General features: G+C 50.0%; 2 protein-coding genes across 2 annotated transcripts; both read left to right on the top strand.

The window, feature by feature from the left end:
* Nucleotides 1-7876: 7876 nt before the first annotated feature.
* On the top strand, nt 7877-11052 carry Calhm1 (calcium homeostasis modulator 1). Its single transcript, XM_008845686.1, has 2 exons — nt 7877-8428; nt 10564-11052. The coding sequence occupies exons 1-2, from the start codon at nt 7877-7879 to the stop codon at nt 11050-11052; spliced, it is 1041 nt and encodes a 346-aa protein (XP_008843908.1).
* Nucleotides 11053-13296: 2244 nt separating this feature from the next.
* Calhm2 (calcium homeostasis modulator family member 2) lies at nt 13297-20504 on the top strand. Its single transcript, XM_008845685.3, has 3 exons — nt 13297-13694; nt 15693-16408; nt 19081-20504. The coding sequence occupies exons 2-3, from the start codon at nt 15854-15856 to the stop codon at nt 19495-19497; spliced, it is 972 nt and encodes a 323-aa protein (XP_008843907.1). The 5' UTR covers nt 13297-13694; nt 15693-15853; the 3' UTR covers nt 19498-20504.
* Nucleotides 20505-20508: the final 4 nt, after the last annotated feature.

Below are 20508 nucleotides of genomic sequence, written 5' to 3'. Positions count from 1 at the left end.
CACACAGACACGCAGGCTCAGGCTCAGGTTCACACCATTAGCACAGACAAATGCAAGCTGGGTTTAGCCCAGTCTTTTCTGTTTCCTCTGGGCCCTGGGCAGTGTGTCACTGGAAGGTTGGGGTTGGGGATAGTACCCTCCATCAAGCCATTTCTACTCTGTTAGGCTCTAGCTAAGAAACCTGGTGAAACCAGAAAAGCCCTGCATCTCAGCTTCCCCCACCTTCTGACTGCGGTTAGATCATGCAAATGTCTGCAGTGGCATGGGGGTGGGTGGGTAGGGCATGATTTAGGCAAATTGTTAGCAGCCCTTGAAGGGGAGAGTAGAGAGAGCTTGGAAACAGCCCAGTCTGCATGGGTGAGCTCCATCCTGAGGAAAGGAGGTTGCAGGAGACCAATAAAAAGTCACCAACTATAATCAACACTCCTTCCTATAGTGAGCATTTATAGACCACCTCCTGCACATGCCGCAAGGTGACGGGAAATATAGAAGAGACACTTCACAGGTGACCATGAGGATCCTACTCTCTATTATGGGGACAGACATGGTATGAAAATATTGATAATCTAAAGCAGACAGTGTAACATAACAAAGGCAAGCCACACATGTGCCATGGAGGTTTTTTGTAGGACTCCAAACTGAGGCACCGTGGAAGAATCTTGTGACTGGGTCTTGAAGGACGGGGCAGGTTTTGACATTTGGAAAGCAACACTAGGGGAGAGGGCAGAGAGAAATGAAAGGAGGAAACAGCTCAAAAAGCATGGAGTCAGCGAAGGGTCAAGCCTTACATTTCCCCACTAAGCAGATACTCATGGGCTGCCTAGGGGCCCAGAGTGCAAGATAGAAACTGCTCTCTTCTTGGACTGGAAAGGACATGACAAAGTGAACTCACAACCAGATGAAGAGGCTCCAGTGCAGCTTCCAGTGCAGAAGTAAAGTGTGTTGGCCAGAGAGCTGAGGAGCCCATTGAGCGATATCCCTTGACCCTTGAGCCCTGAGCCCAGTGACACAGTCTCTGGACCCTTCTGCCTTGACAGTCTCCAGAGGACTCTCTTGCCCTCTTTAGGCCTCAGTCAATCTGGTTGCAGACCCCTAAGCCTCTTTGCCATCATCCACCCACACTACCATTTGCTTCTCTCCCTACAAGGGTGAGATGTCTAGATCTGCAGCTACCACCCCAGCTAAGAGTGAGGGACACAGGTGGCAGGCTGACCTGACTCCTAAGGACTCTTTCTTCCAAGGACAGTAGCTATCTTGGGGTCCCAGGCTCATTCCCCAAGCCTCAGTCAATTCTGGATTGGAGTTTCCTGACTCTGTCCTATATATGGAGTCTTTGCCAGCTAAGCATGGCAGCCATGTTCTGAAGGCATCAGCTTTGGCTACACAAGTCCTCATCTCATGCAGCCTGGGGACCTGCAGCTGCCACATCTACTCCCAGGAGGGGAGATAGCTCAAGACTTTGTCCTACATATAAGCAACTGAGGGTGCGAGGCAAGTGATTGATGGCGAGGTCAAGGAGATGCTATTTTTGTTTTGTCCATATGAAGAGGATACTGAAGGTTTCAGGAAGGGATGGGACAGTTGAAAGAGAAGGTAGAGGGAGAAGAGGAAGCATTTTAGATAAAGAAGAGAATCAGTCAAAGAGGGAAATAAACAGTTAAGCAGAGAGTGCGGAAGCTGGCCAGGGCGGGAGGAGGGTTTCAAGGCGCTTAGCTAAATCCCCAGAATTTCTGGGAGACTCAAGAGGAGGAGGCCTGGGAAACTCTTGATTGTTGGCAAGTGTCAGGACAGCGATTGCTCACTCAGGGAGGCGGTCCAGGCCAAGCAGATCAGGGGTTCAGTAGGAGTTATATGAATTCCCAGGCCATCATCCTTCCCAGAGTTAGAGAGGAAGGCTAAGGGCTGAGCCTGCCCCAGGTTATGATACTGATATGGGACTGACCATTCACATCCCTGTGTGAGGAAGATTCTGGAACTGAGGACCACAGAGAAATGGAGAAATTATAGCTATACTGAATGCTTTCACTCTGGAGAGTCTTATGGAAAATGAAGGAGCTCTCTGCTGAGTGCCCAAAACTTCTCCTTCCTATGCTTCATTGTTTTTTTCCAAAGAGGCTGAAGGTGGGAATGGGAAGGATATCCCTAAAGGTCTAGAGAAGATCATCACCTATGGAGCCCTCCTCTGGAGTTCTCTGAGTGCCTGACTTTGCACCCAGCCCTTCACAGGCTCTTCCCATCATCCTTACAACAGCCCAAGAGGAAGGCTTTACGATTCTCATCACTTCACAGACAAGGGGTTGAAGCCCCTGGCTAGTATGAGATCAAGTCCCTGGCTAGGTTGCTCTCCGCCATGTGGGACACAGCTTGACCTGGGCTGTAGATGTGGCTCCATGGTAGAGAGCTTACCCAGTATATATTAGTAAGCCTGGAGTTCTCTCCCCACCACTGCAGAAGAAAGGAAGGATGGAAGGGAGGGATGGAGGAAGGAAAAGAGAAAGAAAAAGACAAAGAGAAAAGGGATAGGAAGAGAGGAGAGAAAAGAGGGGAGAGCGTGGGGTGGGGGGTGTCTGTCTGTAATCCCAGAACTAGGGAGCCTAAGGCAGAAAAATCACTGCAAGTTTAAGACCAGCCTGAACCTGGGTCTCATGAGAACCTATCTCAAAAACAGCCACAAAAAAGACAGAGGGGCTGGAGAAATGGCTCAGCAATTACGAGTGCTTGCTGCTCTCACGGAGAACCTGAGCTCTGTTCCCAGTACCCATGTTGGATATCTCACAACCACCTGAACTCCAGTTCAGATGACTTAACACATTCTTCTGGCCTCTGTGAACACCTGCCTGCACTTGCACAACCCCTCCACAACATACATATAATGTAAAATAAAATAAATTGTAGCTGGGTGTAGTGCATACCTTTAATCCCAGCACTCGGGAGGCAGAGGCAGGTGGGTCTCTGTGAGTTTGAGGCCAGCCTCGTCTACATAGTGAGTTCCAGGTCAGTCAGGGCTATATAGTGAGACCCTGTCTGAAATATATAAACAAAGAAAGAAAGAAATCTTTTTTAAATTATTTTTTTTAATGTGTATGAGTGTATTGCCTGCATGTATGTGAGTGCACCTGTGTTGTGCAATGCCGAGGAGGTCAGAAGAGGGCTTCAGATTCCCCTGGAACTGGAGTTAAGGATGGTTCGTAGCCGCCATGTGGGTGCCGGGAATTGAACCAGGGTCCCCCACAAGAGCAGTCAGTGCTCTTAACTGCTGAGCCATCTCTCCAGCCCCATAAATAAATCTTTAAAAAGAAAAACAAAGAAAGAAGAGAAATGTGATTATTTAGCGAGAGAAACACTGAGTGAATGGGTGAGTAGATTTGTATGTGCAAGTAGGGCAGCCCGCATCCAGGGGAGGGACAGCATAAGTGAAGGGCAAGTGCCAGGAGCCAAGAACAATCCCTGTTCTAATTAGGATGACCGTAACAAAACCGTGGACTACATGGCTTAAGCATCACACATGAATATCTCCCAGTTCGGGAGGCTGGGTGCCAGCTGGGGGTGGGGGATGGGCTCTGGTTGGAGCTTCTTCTTCCCAGTTCCAGAAGGTCTCCTTTCTCCATGTATCATCTTGTGCAGGAGAGAAGATGAAAGTTCTCTGAGATTCCTTTTTGTTTATAAGACATAGTCTCCCTAGGTTGCCCAGGCTATCCTCAAATTCAACATCCTCCTGTCTCAGCCTCTGGCATGCTAGGATTATAGCAATATGCCACCATGCCCAGCTCCCTAAGGGCCATTTTGTAAGGGCACTAATCCCCTTCATGAGGGCTCCACCTTCATAGCTTAATTGTGTCTCAGAGACCCCCACCTCCTAATACTATCACTTTAGGAGTTAGGATTTCAACATATAAATTTGGAGGGGACACAAATAGTTTCTCAGGCATCTTCTAGTCCTTTCTATATCATTGACACTGCGGTTCTCTGACCTTGGTGCTCATGAAGCCACACACACACACACACACACCCTCTGTGTCCTCACTTCTCCATCCTTTAGAGACAAGTTTTCTTCTCTCTTTAACATTCATTTATTTGTCATGTGGGTGCATGTATGCCTCAGTGCATATATGGAGGTCATAGACAACTTGCAAGAGTTGGTTCTCTCTTCCCACCATGTGGGCTTTGGGGATTGAAGTCAAGTTATGAAGCTTGGCAGCAAGTGTCTTTACGTGCAGAGTCATCTTGCCAGGCATTTCTTTTTTAATTGGAACTGAACCCAGGGCTTTACACCTGCTAAACAAGTGCTCTACCTTAACTGAGCCATAACCCCAGTTCTTTAACTTGTCTTTTTTTTTTAATTTTGAGATGGAAGTCATACTATATAGCCCACGCTGGTTTTGAATTTGGAATCCTCCTGCCTCTGCTTCCCGAGCGCTGGAATTATAGGTATGCACCCACCATGCCTGACCATTGGCAGAAGTTTCTAATAGTCTTCACAACTCAGTGCCTGGAGACAATGATAGCATTGGTTTATGACACTGGGGCAAACCAGGGGGATTTGGAAATATCCATATGAAACCCAGTCAAAACAAAACAAAGGGATTACATATTTTTATTATATATAATTATAAGAAAAAATTAGGTACAAAATACTAGGAAAAATATTAAATACTGAATTTGTTTAAGACATCCAAATGAAATCTCCCAAGCATCTCAAGATGAGGGACTCGAGATTGCCTTGGTAAGCATGAAATCATTACAGGCAATTGCTATTCAAGGGTCTTTAATGATGATCACGTCAAATGGATCAATACCACCCCAAAAAAATTTGCATAAGAGGAAATGAATTTAAAATTGATTTTTACAACCATTCCCAGAAGCAAGACCAGGGACAAAGTCACTTTGGTCAATTCTAACCAAAATCCATGATATACTGAGGATAATGAGGTTAGAATCCAATCAAATGGATACAGCAAGGGTTTTCAAAGAACATTTTGGGTAGAATTTTCAGGCAGTATATGTGGCTAAAACAGGCATTGTTCAGACAACTTGGATGCTACTGAAAGGGCACACTGCTGCAAATTTCCATGTCCAATACATAGGTGTGCAACCACCATGCCTGGCCATAGGCCAGGAACATAAGACAGAGATTCCACATCGTGCTGGAACCACTCCTCCTGGTTTCATGATCCATCTAGGCCCACCCCATCCCCACTCTGAGGTTGGGTGCTAAGCCCTTGTCTGCTATGCCTATTGAGCCTGCAATGGGTGTCTGAGGGTGGTCACCTCCTTTGCTGGAACCCCTTCATGCTGCTCCCTGACTATGAGTATCTTTCAATCGGGTCATTAACAGGGGTCCTTCAGTGGCCACAAGCCTAGTGGCTGCAGTTGTCCCAGAAACAGTCAGCTTTATGACTGAGGGGAGCAATGTTCTTTGCCCCTACCCCTGAATGTCCTATTTGTGACATATTAGCCTATCTACCTGACAGCCAAACTTGATCCAGCCAGAAGTCAAGATAGAAAAACAAAACAAAACAAAAACAACCCACTCCTTCACCCTCTCTCACCCTGTACTCGCACTTACAAGTGCTAGCCAGGGTTCAAATCCCACTTCTCCACCTATAATCTGGGTGGCCTTTAGCTAATAGACTCAGCCTCCACTTCTGTAAATGGGGCCACTGGTGGGGCTGGAGAGATGGCTCAGCAATTAAGAGCACTGACTGCTATTGCAGAGGACCCGGGTTCAATTCCCAGCACCCACACAACAGCTACGAACCATCCTTGACTCCAGTTCCAGGAAAATCCAACGCCCTCTTCTGACCTCTGCGGCATTGCACAATATGGGTGTACTCACATACATGCAGGCGATACAGTCATACACATAAAATAAAAATAATAAATAAAATACTCGGGCTGGAGAGATGGCTCAGCAGTTAAGAACACTTACTGTTCTTGCAGAGGACCCGGGTTTGATTCCCAGCACCCACATGGCAGCTAACAACTGTCCAAAACTCCAGTTCTAGGGGATCTGACGGCTTCGTCTGTCCTCCATGGGCATTGCACAACACGGGTGCACTTACCTATATGCATACACATAAAATAAAAATAATAGATAACAAAAAAAAATGGGGCCACTGGTAGAGTACCTATCCCAAAGGACTATATGAAGATTATGCATTACATGTAAGGTGCTGAACAGGTAAAGCCTGGGTCAATGCCAGTTCTTGTCAAAAATATAAAGACACAGAAGACCACTAATGTGGTTACATGTACACTCCATACACAGACAGAAACCGCAGTGAGCTTGTACATAGTCACAGCCACAAAGATCCCTGGCCCCATAGAAATGCTCTGTGAGGGTTCTGCCTCAGCCTCTTCCCAACCCCTTACCCGAGGCAGGAGCCATGAGATTAGAGCCAGAACTGACTTGCCCTTCTGGACAGCTGCAGGCATTAATTCAATGGAAACCTTCTTCTTGAATGGCTCTATAGAAAGGGCTCTGGCCTGGGTTCTGCAGACATATTGGAGATCTAGGCTCTGGACATGAAACCTCACCACCCCAGCTCTTTTACCCTGTGCATCTGAAAAAGTAGAGGTAGAAAATGGAATCTGAAAAAAGGGTTTGCCACCCACAGCTCAGAAACGTAGACACACCCACAGAGCCATAAGCAGGAAACAGACTGAAGTCTTAGATTACCTGGGCAACATGTTTAATCCAACTCCTCCAACTCCAAGTCCAAAGTTGTGGTTACACAAGCCTATAATCATAGTATCTGGGAGGCAGATAGGAGGATTAGGAATTCTGAGGTTTTTTTTGGCTACATAGTGAGTTAGAAACCCTGCCTCAAAAAATGGAAAGAAAGCTGGCTGTGGTGGTTTAATCTCAGAACTTGGGAGGTAGAGGCAGGTGGATCTACATGAGATTGAGGCCAACTTTGTCAGTATAACACAGTCCAGGCTAGCTGAGGCTACAGGGAGACCCTGTCTCAAACAAACAAACAAACAAACTAGGGGCTGGAAAGATGGCTCAGTGGTTAAGAGTGCTGATTGCTCTTGCAGAGGACCCAGGTTCGATTCCTAGCACCCACATGGCAGCTATGAACCATCCTTAACTCCAGTTCCAGGGGAATCCAACATCCTCTTCTGACCTCCTCGGCATTGCACGACATGGGTGCTCTCACATACATGTAGGCAATATACTCATGCACATAAAATAAAAATAATTAAAAGAACCAAAAAACTAAAACAATAAAACAAACAAACAAAAACATCTCTAAGACCAGAGTATTTTTCTGTATGCTATGTTTGCATTAACACTGTCTCCACCACCCCTGCCACCGCCACTTCTGTCATACCTACTATGACCAATATCCCTACCACCAATACCTGCTCCATTGCTACCACCATCCCCGTGCCATCTTATTATCATTGTCTCAATTGATGGAGAAGCTCCCTGGAGTCCTGACACTGCAGAGGGGAGACGCCTATGAAGGGCACGAGATGATATACTTCCTCATTGGTCTCTCAAACTCTAGCCCTGCAGGAGACACCATCATCCAACCTATGCCCGAACCTACTGGCATCTCTTCATCCCTCCCACACCTAGAGAAAGCTGGTCCCCACCAGGTGCAGCCTTGTAGCCCTAGGCTACAAGCAGCTGGGGAGGTGGGGAGGGAAGAGGGAGGGAGGTACACAGCCCTGGCTGCACAGGATTGGTCAAACTGTGCCCTTTCTACTAGCACCTGACTAGAAGGCTCCTCAGAATGATAGTGATTTCAGTGACTACCCTGACTCTGCTGGTCCAGCCAGGACAGCCGAGTCATGAGGTGGATTTCCAGTGGGCAGAGTGGGCTACAGGAGCTGTCTGGGAGGCTTCAGGACCCCACGGGACACAATGGACAAGTTCCGGATGATCTTCCAGTTTCTGCAGTCCAACCAAGAGTCCTTCATGAATGGCATCTGTGGCATCATGGCGCTGGCCAGTGCCCAGATGTATTCTGCCTTTGATTTCAACTGCCCCTGCCTGCCGGGCTACAATGCAGCCTACAGTGTGGGCATCCTGCTGGCACCTCCCCTGGTACTCTTCCTGCTTGGCCTGGTCATGAACAACAATGTGTCCATGCTGGCTGAAGAATGGAAGCGACCCCCGGGCCGTCGGGCCAAGGACCCAGCCGTGCTGCGCTATATGTTCTGTTCCATGGCCCAGCGTGCTCTCATTGCACCTGTTGTCTGGGTGGCTGTCACACTACTGGATGGCAAGTGCTTCCTCTGTGCCTTCTGTACAGCTGTGCCAGTGGCCACGCTGGGCAATGGTAGCCTGGTGCCTGGACTGCCTGCTCCAGAACTCGCTCGCCTGCTGGCCCGTGTGCCCTGCCCTGAGATCTATGATGGAGACTGGCTGCTGGCCCGAGAGGTGGCTGTGAGGTACTTGCGCTGCATCTCCCAGGTGAGGGGGCTGGGTCTCCACACAGACCAGGGCCCCTCGGAGAAGGTCCTCTCTGCTGTTCCTTCATTTCTCAAAATAGGATTTTTCCCTCAGATGGTGATGGGTGGAGGCTTGTGTTCTTCTTTCAGTCAGAGTCACCTGGAGAATGTGTGATTCCTTCAGTCCAGCAGGCCATTCTCAGTCCTATGGTCCCCAGAAAGGATGTAACAGCTCAGACTCCACCTCCTCCATTCTGAGCTCTCAGCTGGGAGGCTGGGGAGAATTTGCATCTATCTCCTCTCCCAGGCCCAGGTAGTGGTGAGGCCAGTGGATAGCTAAGCCATTTGGGTACATTTCCCTGGCAAATGCCCCCCAGCTGGTGCCTCCCTGATCCAGGAGTGAGTCTCTGAGGGTCTAAGTATCTTGAAAGAGAGTGCATGGGTGAGGGAGAAGCACTGTTGGAATGGGACATACAGGGCCACCTGGGCATCAAGCCCTTGGGTTATGAACTGTGTGCAGTGGGATAAGGAGCAGGGCTGGGCCTGCCCTGTACTCTCTGTTCTGGTCAGTGCAGATCCCTGGCTCCCCTCTTGAGTTAGGGCTCTCTTTCCTATAAAACCTCCATTACCATCCTGGTAGCCCTCAGGAGTCATGAGTGTCCAAGCCAAGCTCTGTTTCCCTCCCAGATTGAAGCCTCTCCTTCTGTGGACCTTTGTCCCATCACTCCAGGCCCTAGGGCCTGGAGCAGCTGTCCCTCCACCTGACCTTTAAATCGCTACACTAAGGGGCTGGAGAGATGGCTCTTGCAGTGGACCCGGGTTTGATTCTCAGCAGTCCATTCTCTGTCCTGTGGTCCCCAGAAAGGATGTAACAGCTCAGACCCTACCTCCTCCATCCTGAGTTCAGAAGCTGGGAAGCTGGGGAGAATTTGCATCTGCCTCCTCTCCTAGGCCCAGGCAGTAGTGAGGGTGAGGGAGAAGCATTGTTGGAATGGGACTTAAAGGGCCACATGGCAGCCAACAACTGTCTGTAACTCTAGTTCCAGGGGAATCCAAAAAGACTTCTTCTGATCTCCATGGCATTGCACGACACAGTTGCACTTACATACAGGCAGGCAATACACTCATACACATAAAATAAAAATAATAAAATAAAATACTTTAAAAAATAAATAGACTGCCACACTATAAGCTGAAAGTTCCCCGAGAGGTCACAGGCCACCTGACCTGTAGGTATGTCTCTTTTGATCAGTAGAGACTGAATTCTGAAGTCACTTTAGAATTAATTGGCTTCATCTAAAAACCAGAAATCATCATAGATTTCACTTAGAACAAGAGACATCCAAACCCTATGTGCACAAGTGGTTTAGTGAGCAACATGGGAGATGACACCCTGCCTGAATAACATCCTCTTAGCTTCCCACCCAATAGCAGCCATTGGGCACCCCCACCCTCACTCCTGCCTCCACTTTCCCATCTCTTCTCTGTGCAGATGGAGTCCTGACCCAAAGCACAGGCTGGGAGAGATGTCCTGCCCTGTGCTCCAGGGTGAGCCACTGTCATAGTATGCATCAAAGTCAAGTGTCCGGTGCCTTTCAGCAGAGTTTGAGGCCTGCCCAGGGTTTCTTCCCCCAATAGACACAGGGCCTGGTGTCAATTCGAGAAGCCAGAGGAAAGGCCCCGAACTTGGAGGAAGAAGGGCTGCTAAGCTTGGGGAAATCATAGAAGGCTTTTGAAGGAAGAGGCATGGTCCCTAAGGGTTTACTGCCATCATAATTATTAATAGAGAGTGCTGTATACAGCCTCTGAGTTGCATTTATTATCTCATTTAGTTCTCATAAGAGCCCTTGAGAGGTAGGTGCTATCTCAAGCTCCATTTTATAGGTAGGGAAACTGAGACACAGAGAAGTCATGGAGACAAGATTCAACCCCAGAGAGCCTCACTGGAGTTAACTCCTGTGTGTTGCCCAAGTAGCAGGCTCTACACTCCCAGGATCTGGTTCTGTGAGGTAGGGGTATATCTATGCCCATTTTACAGATGAGGAAATGGAGGCCAGGAAGTGGTGTCACTTGCCCCATGTCTGCTCTATAGAGGCCCTAGCAATGCTTTGGGACTTCTGGACAGGTGGGCCTGCTAATGCCCTCTTCTCCCTACAGGCGCTGGGCTGGTCCTTCGTGCTGCTGACCACATTGATGGCATTCGTGGTCCGCTCTGTGCGGCCCTGCTTCACACAGGCTGCATTCCTCAAGAGCAAATACTGGTCCCACTATATTGACATTGAGCGCAAGCTCTTTGATGAGACGTGCACAGAGCATGCCAAGGCCTTTGCTAAGGTCTGTATCCAGCAGTTCTTTGAGGCTATGAACCACGACCTGGAGCTAGGTCACACCCATGGAGCACTGACCACAGCCACTGCCACTGCCACCTCGGCTGCCCAGAGCCCCTCTGACAGGGCTGAGGAAGAGAGGGAAAAGCTGCGAGGCATCACTGACCAAGGCACCATGAACAGGCTGCTCACAAGCTGGCACAAATGCAAACCACCACTGCAGCTGGGCCAGGAGGCACCATTGATGGGCAATGGCTGGGCAGGGGGTGGGGCCCGGCCTCCACGCAAAGAGGTGGCCACCTACTTTAGCAGAGTGTGAGCTGTGGCTGGCTGAAGAGACAGGAATAGGGGTCTGTGCCCACAGCCCTTTGCCCCTCAAACTGGACAGAAAAGCAATACTAGGGCAGAGCCACAAGTCTGGACCTTCACTTGCTGGTGTGAGGAAGGAAATTTGGAGCTGAAGGGGACCTTATGTCTGCAGCTGTGATGCTACCCTGTGTGGCCTCTGTGTCCTGTCCCCATTCTTTCAGTATTATAAGTGTTCAGAACTGGCTTCTGGGAACAGGATGCATGACTGGCACCTGACTGCCTCTCCAGGCCTCATCCTGCTCCTGCTCTTTCCATTCCTGGTTTATCGTCTCCATTGAGGCCTGGAAAGCCTATTTCCCAGCATTCCCTCTTGTTCTAGGCTCACGCTCAGGGACCTGGAGGGCAACTGGCCCCACATGATCTTGGCCAGCATCGCCTGGGTAAGATGGAGTGGACTTCAGCTGGTGTGACACACCTGGGTGACACCTAAGACAAGATGCCAGGACCTAGGTCTACACAAGAGAAGCCAGGGTGTGTGCTCATTAAACAGTTGTTGAGGCAGACTCCATGTTTACCTTACACCAATCCCAAAATCAATACCTTCACACAAGATCTTAGGAAAGCAGACCATCTACAGAGCTAGAGAAGTTAGAAATGGAAGCTGACGAGTCCTCTATTTTCTCAAAGTCCTAAACCCTGGGGAGAAAGTTCTCCCTGGGAAGCTACCCTAAAGTGACGTGAGGATTGGGGTATGTGGCTGCCTTAGAGGGGAAATAGTTGAGATGGACTGGGACAGAGCTGGGCTAAATGCTGGTTCTATTTGTAAAGCATGTTCCTGGGCCAGGTGCCTCATTTTCTGTGTCTCAGTTTCATCATTTGTACAGTGGGGAGAAGGGCACCTACCTCATATGTTCACAAAGCATAAAAGCACAGGGTACATGGCAGGTACTTGGAACAGGGTGCTAATGTGCTTGTTCATTTCTGAGCCTGAAGGCTTCCTTCTTTACCCCATCCCCATCATCCCCAGCCAAGTGACAGGAGACGCATGGAACAGAAATACTCAGACTATTGTCTTGACCAGGAACAGGAAACAGAGATGCAGACAGGCTTATTCTCTCTGCCCCCATCTTTCAATCTTAAGCCCGACCTTCTCAGAGTTCACTTTGACCTTTGTCTTGATTTTTTTCATCCTCCATTATTCACCCTCCCTCCACTCTCAGGTGGAGCTCCAGTGCCAGGGCCACAGGGAAGCGGAGGTGGAACTTGAACACAGCCCTGAATGAAGGGGTCAGATGAGTAGAGACCAAGTGTGTACTGGGATGGGGGAAGGGCTTCCACTAGGAACAGAATGCTAGAAAGTACTTGGAGGGACAAATGTGAAGGAAACAGCAAAGCTTTGGTGAGAGCTGGGTTCGGTTCAAACACCAGAGCTGTGAGAGCTGCTTCAGGTCACCTAATCTGTGAAGCGCTCATTGAAAGGTGTAAACACTGATTCCCTTCCACACATTCCTGCCACATAGACAAACCAATTTCAAGATGGAGGGTATAGGGGGTGGTCAGCTTGTGACTCAGTAGTAGTTCCACTGCCAAGAGAACCACAGCCTTGAAGAGCTGACAGGAGCCCTGGGGGCATCTCTCCCAATCCCAGGTGCCACTGGACCCATCTCTGGCTTTCCAGTTGCTCGACTCTTCAGACATGCTTGCATGGTCCCATAGATAGGAGCTCATGGCCACTTCTGGGCACAGACTGGACACCTTTGAGACCTGCTTCCTTGTAATTTCTACCTACTAGCCAGGTTCTGTCCTTAGGGGCCCCACTGGGTCCCTAGATTCCTGGATTCAATTGTCAAGGGGGCCTGGGAGTTAGCTGAACCGTGGATGATATAAGAGCCTCGTGGGGATGAATTGTTCAGTTAAGAGGCGCTCTGCTCAGTGGCAGAAGGGCCAGAGGGGACTGGGGGTCCTGGCCTTTTGCGTTCTGGGACATCACCGTCAATCTTGCACTTGTACCCCTCCCCTGGCCCTGCCAGGGGTTCCTCCAGCACCTTCTTCCTGGTGGGTATCAAACATGGGGGATGTTCTTGACACTGGCCTGGAGGGCAGGCCCAGGCAGGATCTCGCTAGAGGGCTCCGCCTGGCCTGGCTCCTGCCAGACCTTCCCAGCTGGCCTCCGGAGGGGCGCACGAGGTAGAGTCGAGGTAGAGTCGCGGCAGGGCTGAGGGCGGACGGCCAGCCCCAGCCCGCCCAGCGGTGGGATGCAGCAGCTGCGAACAGCGCCTCCACTTCCTCTGCTCTCGCGCCGCCCTCGGCTGCCCGCCCTCCGCTGCCTGGTGCTGGGAGGCTATTTTTCCATTCGCTGGTGAGAAAGTTCCATGCCACTGTTTCCTTCCCTCTTTTCTGGAGTTAAATTCGTCAGCAGATGCCTGCAGTTCATCTGTAGACGCCAGGAGTTAAGTAACGCTGGCCCCAGGCCTTGTTGCTTTCAGACATTCCACCTCGTGCAGAAGTAGAGGACCGTGGCAGCCTCTGCAGGCCACTTGTCCTGGGACCTGAGCCTGCGCCTGCTAAGCTACTCCCGTGCCCACACTGCCGCCAGCCGAGGAGCACCCAGCCGAGGAGGCCAAGGCCACCCGTCCCTGCACCCAGCCCAAGGTAAGGAAGGGCCCTCCCCGGGAGTGCCAGATGTCAAAGGAGCTGGCAGGGTTGGTCCCAGGTATCCCAGCGGGATTATCTGGAGCGGGAGCCCCTGGCACAGACCCCTCACTCAGAAAAGGGAAGTTCTTTTCCCACCCCGACTCTCTTAACTGCCCATCTCCTATTCTTGGAGGAGGTCCCACTGCCCCTGTCCCTGACACAACAATCTCAGAAGATGGTCAGGTCCATCCTGTCTGCTCCTTACACTTGTCTTTCACCCCACTTTGGATGGGTTTGGGAACCCAGAGCCCCCACAAGGAGCTAATTAAGTGGTTAGCAACCAAGAGGGGCGAAAGGGGGTGATGGGTTGCTATTTATCCCTAGCAACAGTGAAGTTCCTTCTCTGTAGAATTAGCCTGGAGCCCAGGGCTCTGTGCTGGGGAGAGTCAGACTTTTTTTCCTCCTCCCCCTGGCACCCACATGGCCACATGGCCCTGCCAGGGCCCATCTGGCAGCCTTGGCAGAGGCAGCAACAGGGAGATGGGTGTAGAGATGAAACACAGCTGGCACAGTCCTCCCCACCTCTGTTCACTGCCCACCCCCTCTCTACTTCCTGGCTTCCTCTGGCATGAGCTGTTTTGTTTTTCATTTTTGTTCTCAGATGGGAGGACATTAGGGCCACACCCTCCCTGTTTCTCTGGGTGTGTGGGTGGAGCCTGAGAAGTGAGTTGGGGCTGAACTTCCAAGGAGCCTGGGGCCACAGACACTTCCTGGCAGGATACCAGCACTGCTGGAGCCCTGATTCAGGACGGGGCAGGGCCGGTACTGTGAGCTCAGGATGCCTGGGGCTGGCAGGCTGGGCAGTTCCCAGGCCTGGTCTTCTTGGAGCCTAGCGACTGTCAGTTGCTGGATAGAGAAGGGGTTGCAGTAGCAAGGTCAGTAGGATTTGAACAGGGAACTTCGCTCCAACTTACTTTTGTCCACTTCTTTTTTTTGGTCTTTTTGAGGCAGGGTCTCCCTGTAGCCCCAACTGGCCTGGAACTGGCATTGTAGACCAGGCTGGCCTTGAACTCACAGAGATCCACCTGCCTCTGTCTCCCAAGTGCTGGGATCAAAGGTATGCACCACCACACCTGGCTTTTGTCCCAGGTGTTCTCAGGTTATGGTCAAAAGTCTGGCTCAGGAGCTTCCAGAGTAGTCTGGCCTCATGTAAGTAAGGCACTGTTATCTTCTTCAGGCCTTAGTTTTCTGATCCTTGCCACTAGAATTATTTTCAACCAGTAGACCTGACAGGGTGAGAGTTTCAGATGCTGAACAACTATCAGCATCATTTGTTGTCCCTCCAACATTCCTCAGAAAGCAGGGACCAGTATGACTTATCCTCTTCACAGAGGACAGAGGTGTGGAGAAAAGACATGATGTGTTGAGACCCTAAGGTCTCCAAAATGAAAAGATCTTATGTACCTAGGGATATTGACATCTTGCTGTGTCAGGCTCAACACTGACCCAGAGCCCCTGGCTCCCCACCACCCCCAGGCTCCAGTCTGTCCTTTATTAACCAGGACAGCCACTGCAGCTCTGATACCCATAAGAGACTCCAATCATCCCATCCCAGACTCTCAGCACATTAGTACCATCTGGAATCCGAGAGAGAAAACATTCCATATACCCTAACACCACAGGGCCATTCCTAAAATACTGGGAGAGAAAAGGGTGATGACAAAAGTATTCAAAGCAGACAGACCTGACATTCAAAGCAGACAACTGACCTTCAATCTGAGCTCTGCCATTTACATGCACCCTAGCCAGGGGCCCACCCTTAGGAAGCTTCACGGGCATATAAAACCAGTGGGCAACTAGCAATGGAGAGCATCTGGCACCTGGCAGGAACTTAGCCAACACCAGCCACCACCATTTCCATGCAAGCCCCGAGCACCCTTCCTTCCCACCACAGCAGCATCCCCTTAACCCCTTGCATTTAGAGGCAAACATTTATCAGTCATCTGTGTTTCACAGGAAGCCCCAGTCCAGCCACTGTAAGTGATAAAATGGAACAATTCTGCCTTGCCATTGAGTATCCTCCTGCCTGCACACCTCCCTAGTCCCACTGGAAGCCATCAATCCTGTCCTCTTCTGCCTCCTCTTAAGTATTCCATCCCTAGCCCACCCGTGTCACCATGGCAGCCTTGATTGCAGAGAACTTCCGCTTCCTGTCTCTCTTCTTCAAGAGCAAGGATGTGATGATTTTCAATGGGCTGGTGGCACTGGGCACAGTAGGCAGTCAGGAGCTGTTCTCTGTGGTGGCCTTCCACTGTCCCTGCTCACCTGCCCGGAACTACCTGTATGGGCTGACAGCCATTGGAGTGCCAGCCTTGGCACTCTTCCTCATTGGCGTCATCCTCAACAACCACACCTGGAACCTCGTTGCTGAGTGCCAGTATCGCAGGGCCAAGAACTGTTCAGCTGCCCCCAACTTCCTTCTCCTAAGCTCCATCCTGGGCCGTGCAGCTGTGGCCCCTGTCACCTGGTCTGTCATCTCCCTGCTAAGAGGGGAGGCCTACATCTGTGCTCTCAGCGAGTTTGTGGACCCCTCCTCACTCACAGCTGGAGATGAGAGCTTCCCCCCAGCCCATGCCACCGAGATCCTAGCCAAGTTCCCTTGCGGAGAGGGCCCTGTCAACCTGTCAGGTTTCCGAGAGGAGGTCAGCCGCAGGCTCAAGTATGAGTCCCAGGTAAGGAGCTGCATGAAGGGGAGCCTTCTTCCTTCCCTCTCCAGGTGGCAGCTGGTGGGGTAGTACCATGTGAAAAAAAGCCACTCCTCCCAGAGAAGCCCTAGGTTATCAACACCAGCCACTGGGGCTGGTTAACCTGTAGCTTAGTGTTCTGGGAGGCAAGGGTCAATTTGTCACAAATAGTCTGTTTTGCTTTTGGGTGCTGGGATTTGAACCCAAGGCCTCAGGGATGCCAACCATGTGCGCTGCCATTAAGCGCCACTTCCAGCCCCAAGAGAGTTTTAAGCATCAAAGGAACAGTCTGACTCAGACTGATCCTTGATGATCTCATGTAGAGACGCTTTCTTTTCCCTAGCCTACATTGGCCTCCACAGGTGACCTCTGAAGTATCTGCTGTGGGCCATGAGTTGATAGTGGAATGTGGTTGACTCCAGGGATGAACACATTCTTGCCCCAGCACTGAGCCACCCTGACTTTTGGGGCAGGTGGGGTGTTAGGTCAGGAAGAGGTTACTGCTGTTGGGCCTTAGCAGCAGTCTTCCTTGCATCCTATGTGGAGAATGGACAAAAGTAGCAATCAGAACTGATGTGCAAACTCACAGCAGAGGGTGAGGGAAGCAGGAAGCAGCACAAGATTCTCTTAAAGGCCACCTGTGGTGGAGCTTGCCTGTAACCCCAGTATTGGGAGATAGAGGGCCTAGAGTTTAGGATCATTTTTGGCTACATAGTAAATTAAGAGCCAGCTTGGGCTATGTGAGACCTTAGCTCAGAAAACAAATGGGCTGGAAAGATGGCTCAGCAGTTAAGAGCACTGGCTGCTTTTGCAAAGGACCAGGGCTCAGTTCCCAGCACCCACACAGTGGCTAACAACATTCTGTAACTCCAGTTCCAAGGGATCCAACACCCTCTTCTGGCCCCTTCAGGTACTGCATGACATGGGTACACTTACATACATATACATGCAAGCAGAAAACAGATGAAACAGATAAAAATTAAAACCACTGGAGAGATGTCTCAGAGGTTAAGACCCACATACTGATCTTGTAGAGGACCCAAATTCAGTCCCTAGCAACCACATTGGGTGGCTCACAACTGCCTGTAACTCTAGCTCCAGGGGATCCACTTCTGAACTCTGTGGGTACCAGCACTCATGCACATAACCCACAGACACATCATCAAAAATAATTTTTTTTTTTTTTTTTGGTCTTTTGAGACAGGGTCTCTCTGTAGCCCCAGCTGTCCTGGAACTCGCTAGGTAGACTAGACTGGCCTTGCACTCACAGAGATCCACCTGCCTCTGCCTCCCAAGTGCTGCAATTAAAGGCGCACTACCATGCCTGGCAAAAAATAAGTCTTTTTAGAAAGGGCTGGAGTGACGGCTCACCAGTTAAGAGCACTGGCTGCTCTTGCAAAGGACCTGAGTTCAGTTCCCAACACCCACATAGTGGCTAACAACCATCTGTAACCACAGTTCTTGTGGAATTTGACACCCTCTTCTGACCTCCATGGGCACTGCATGACACATTGCATTTACATACATGCAGGCAATACACTCATACACAAAATAAAAATATTTTTAAAAAACAACAGAAAAGGAGCTGGAGAGATGGCTCAGAGGTTAAGAACACTGGTTGTTCTTGCAGAAGACCCGGGTTTGAATCCCAGCACCCACATGGTAGCTAACAACTGTCCATAACTCCAGTTCCAGGGGATCCGACAGCCTCTTCCGTCCTCTGCGGGCATTGTACGACACGGGTGCACTTACCTACATACAGGCAATACACACATACATATAAAATAAAAATAATAAAATACGAAAAAAAAAAAGCTGGGCGTGGTGGCGCATGCCTTTAATCCCAGCACTCGGGAGGCTGAGGCAGGCGGATCTCTGTGAGTTCAAGGCCAGCCTGGTCTACATAGTGAGCTCCAGGACAGCTGGGGCTACAGGGAGACCCTGTCTCAAAAAGACCAAAAAAAAAAAAAAGATAATAATAAATTTAAAAAATAAACAGAAAAAAAGGGGTGAGGAAGCTGAGGATGTCGTTCAGTTGGTACAATGTCTTGAGTTTGATCCCTAGCACCGCATAAACCAGGTGTGGTGAAGTATGCCTGTAATCCCAGAAGATAGGAGGATCAGAAGTTCTAGACCATCCTCAGCTATATAGAGTTCAAGGCCAACTTGGGCTACATGAGAACCTGTCTGGAGGAGGCAGGGAAGAAATACATGGAGAAACAGAGCTAATATCAGCATCAGTGATGAAAAAATGAACAGAAAAAGTGAGACAGAGAGGTGATCTGAAAGCAGGCATACAGTGATGTGTGGGGAAACAGGCCATAAGGTATTCAGGGAGGAAAGATCATGCTAAAGGCCTATGAAGCCTCCCTGAAGGTGGTATCTAGGCTGAGCCTGGCAGTGTGAGCTCGATTTTTATGCTAAACATGTGTTCTATCACTGAGCTCCACTTCTACTGTGCTCGGTTTGGATGGAGTCAAATGATGGGGTACCTCTGGAGTTGAAGACAGGAGACACAAAAAGTGTAAAGGGAGTAAGAAAAGAGGAAGGTCGGCTTGCTCTGCAGAGCAGAATCAGTTCCTTTTTTGGCTATTCCCCAGGGTAGGCAGGGCCCAGCAGCTCTTGGGCCCCTCCCTAAACCCTGCTTGTTCTCTGGCCAGCTCTTTGGGTGGCTGCTCATCGGTGTGGTGGCCATCCTGGTGTTCCTGACGAAGTGCCTCAAGCACTACTGCTCGCCACTCAGCTACCGCCAGGAAGCCTACTGGGCACAGTATCGCACCAATGAGGACCAACTGTTCCAGCGCACAGCAGAGGTGCATTCAAGGGTGTTGGCTGCCAACAACGTGCGCCGCTTCTTCGGCTTTGTGGCCCTCAACAAGGATGACGAGGAACTGGTTGCCAAGTTCCCAGTGGAAGGCACACAGCCTCGACCACAGTGGAATGCTATCACTGGGGTCTATTTGTACCGCGAGAACCAGGGCCTCCCACTGTACAGCCGCTTGCACAAATGGGCCCAGGGTCTGACAGGTAACGGCACAGCTCCTGACAGCGTGGAGATGGCACTGCTCACCTCCTAAGGGCCTGCTTCCTTTGCTCTTTGCAAATGGCACTACTTAGTCCCCAACAAACTCCACGGCCTGTTCACAACAGCATCAAAAGGAGATTTTTCTGTTAACTATGGCTTCATGGACATAGACCATGGGAAGGAACATAAACAGTAGTTGGATCTAGTGGACAACATGTTCAGCACTAAGGGAAGGGGAATCCCCAGTCCTACAGAAATTTTCTCTCCTGTGGTCACCAGCTCACTCAGTTCACAGCTATGGGGAAAGACTTCCCCTAAAGCTGGTTCTTAATTACCTATGGTATGGGTGATCTTTGGTAGGCCTCCAAGCTAAGAAACCTCAGCCAGCAGAGCTCAGTGGCAGTGCAACTCACTAATGGGTTCTTTGTACAGTACACTTGGTGCAGTTAATTTGTGTCTAATTGCATAGGAATTTCTAGCTCCTCAGTGCACTGCTGGGAAGCTGCCTCTACTGTATACCTCTGGCCTATTTTATATATTTAAACTTTTTGATAAAACTTTTCTTACTATAATGGACTAGACTGGTGTCTATACAATTGAATGGGTAAAGTTATACAGTCCTTGCCACATGAGAGGAGAGGAGACAGGACTAAAAATGGGCCACAAAAGTGGCAGCGGTGTAAGCAGAGCCAGATGTCCTGCCCCAGGCGGAGACTGCTTGACAGTCTGACTCAACTGTCTGATTTGATCTGGTCAGAGGGAGCCTGGACATTTGCAGGGAGAAGCTTAGTTGAAACTTCACATCAGAAGATCCTACCCTGTAGAAGACAGAACTAGCTCTTGCAATCCAGTGCTAAACTCTTAAGTGGCAGCTGGCTTTTGCTCTTCCTCCCTCCTTCCTCACCTCTAAAACCTCATGCTCTCCCTGGTCCCTGTGCTGCATCCCAGAATCTGACTAATCATTTCCCACAGAAAACTCTGAGGACATTTAAGGCTCTACCAGAGAAAACTTAATTCCCTTAAGGCCCAAGCAAGCAAATAAAAATGCTTCAACAACTAGTGG

Source organism: Nannospalax galili, unplaced genomic scaffold (assembly GCF_000622305.1).
Source record: "Nannospalax galili isolate Female #2095 unplaced genomic scaffold, S.galili_v1.0 scaffold161, whole genome shotgun sequence".
NCBI lineage: Eukaryota > Metazoa > Chordata > Mammalia > Rodentia > Spalacidae > Nannospalax > Nannospalax galili.
This window is presented reverse-complemented; position numbering and strand designations above follow the sequence as displayed.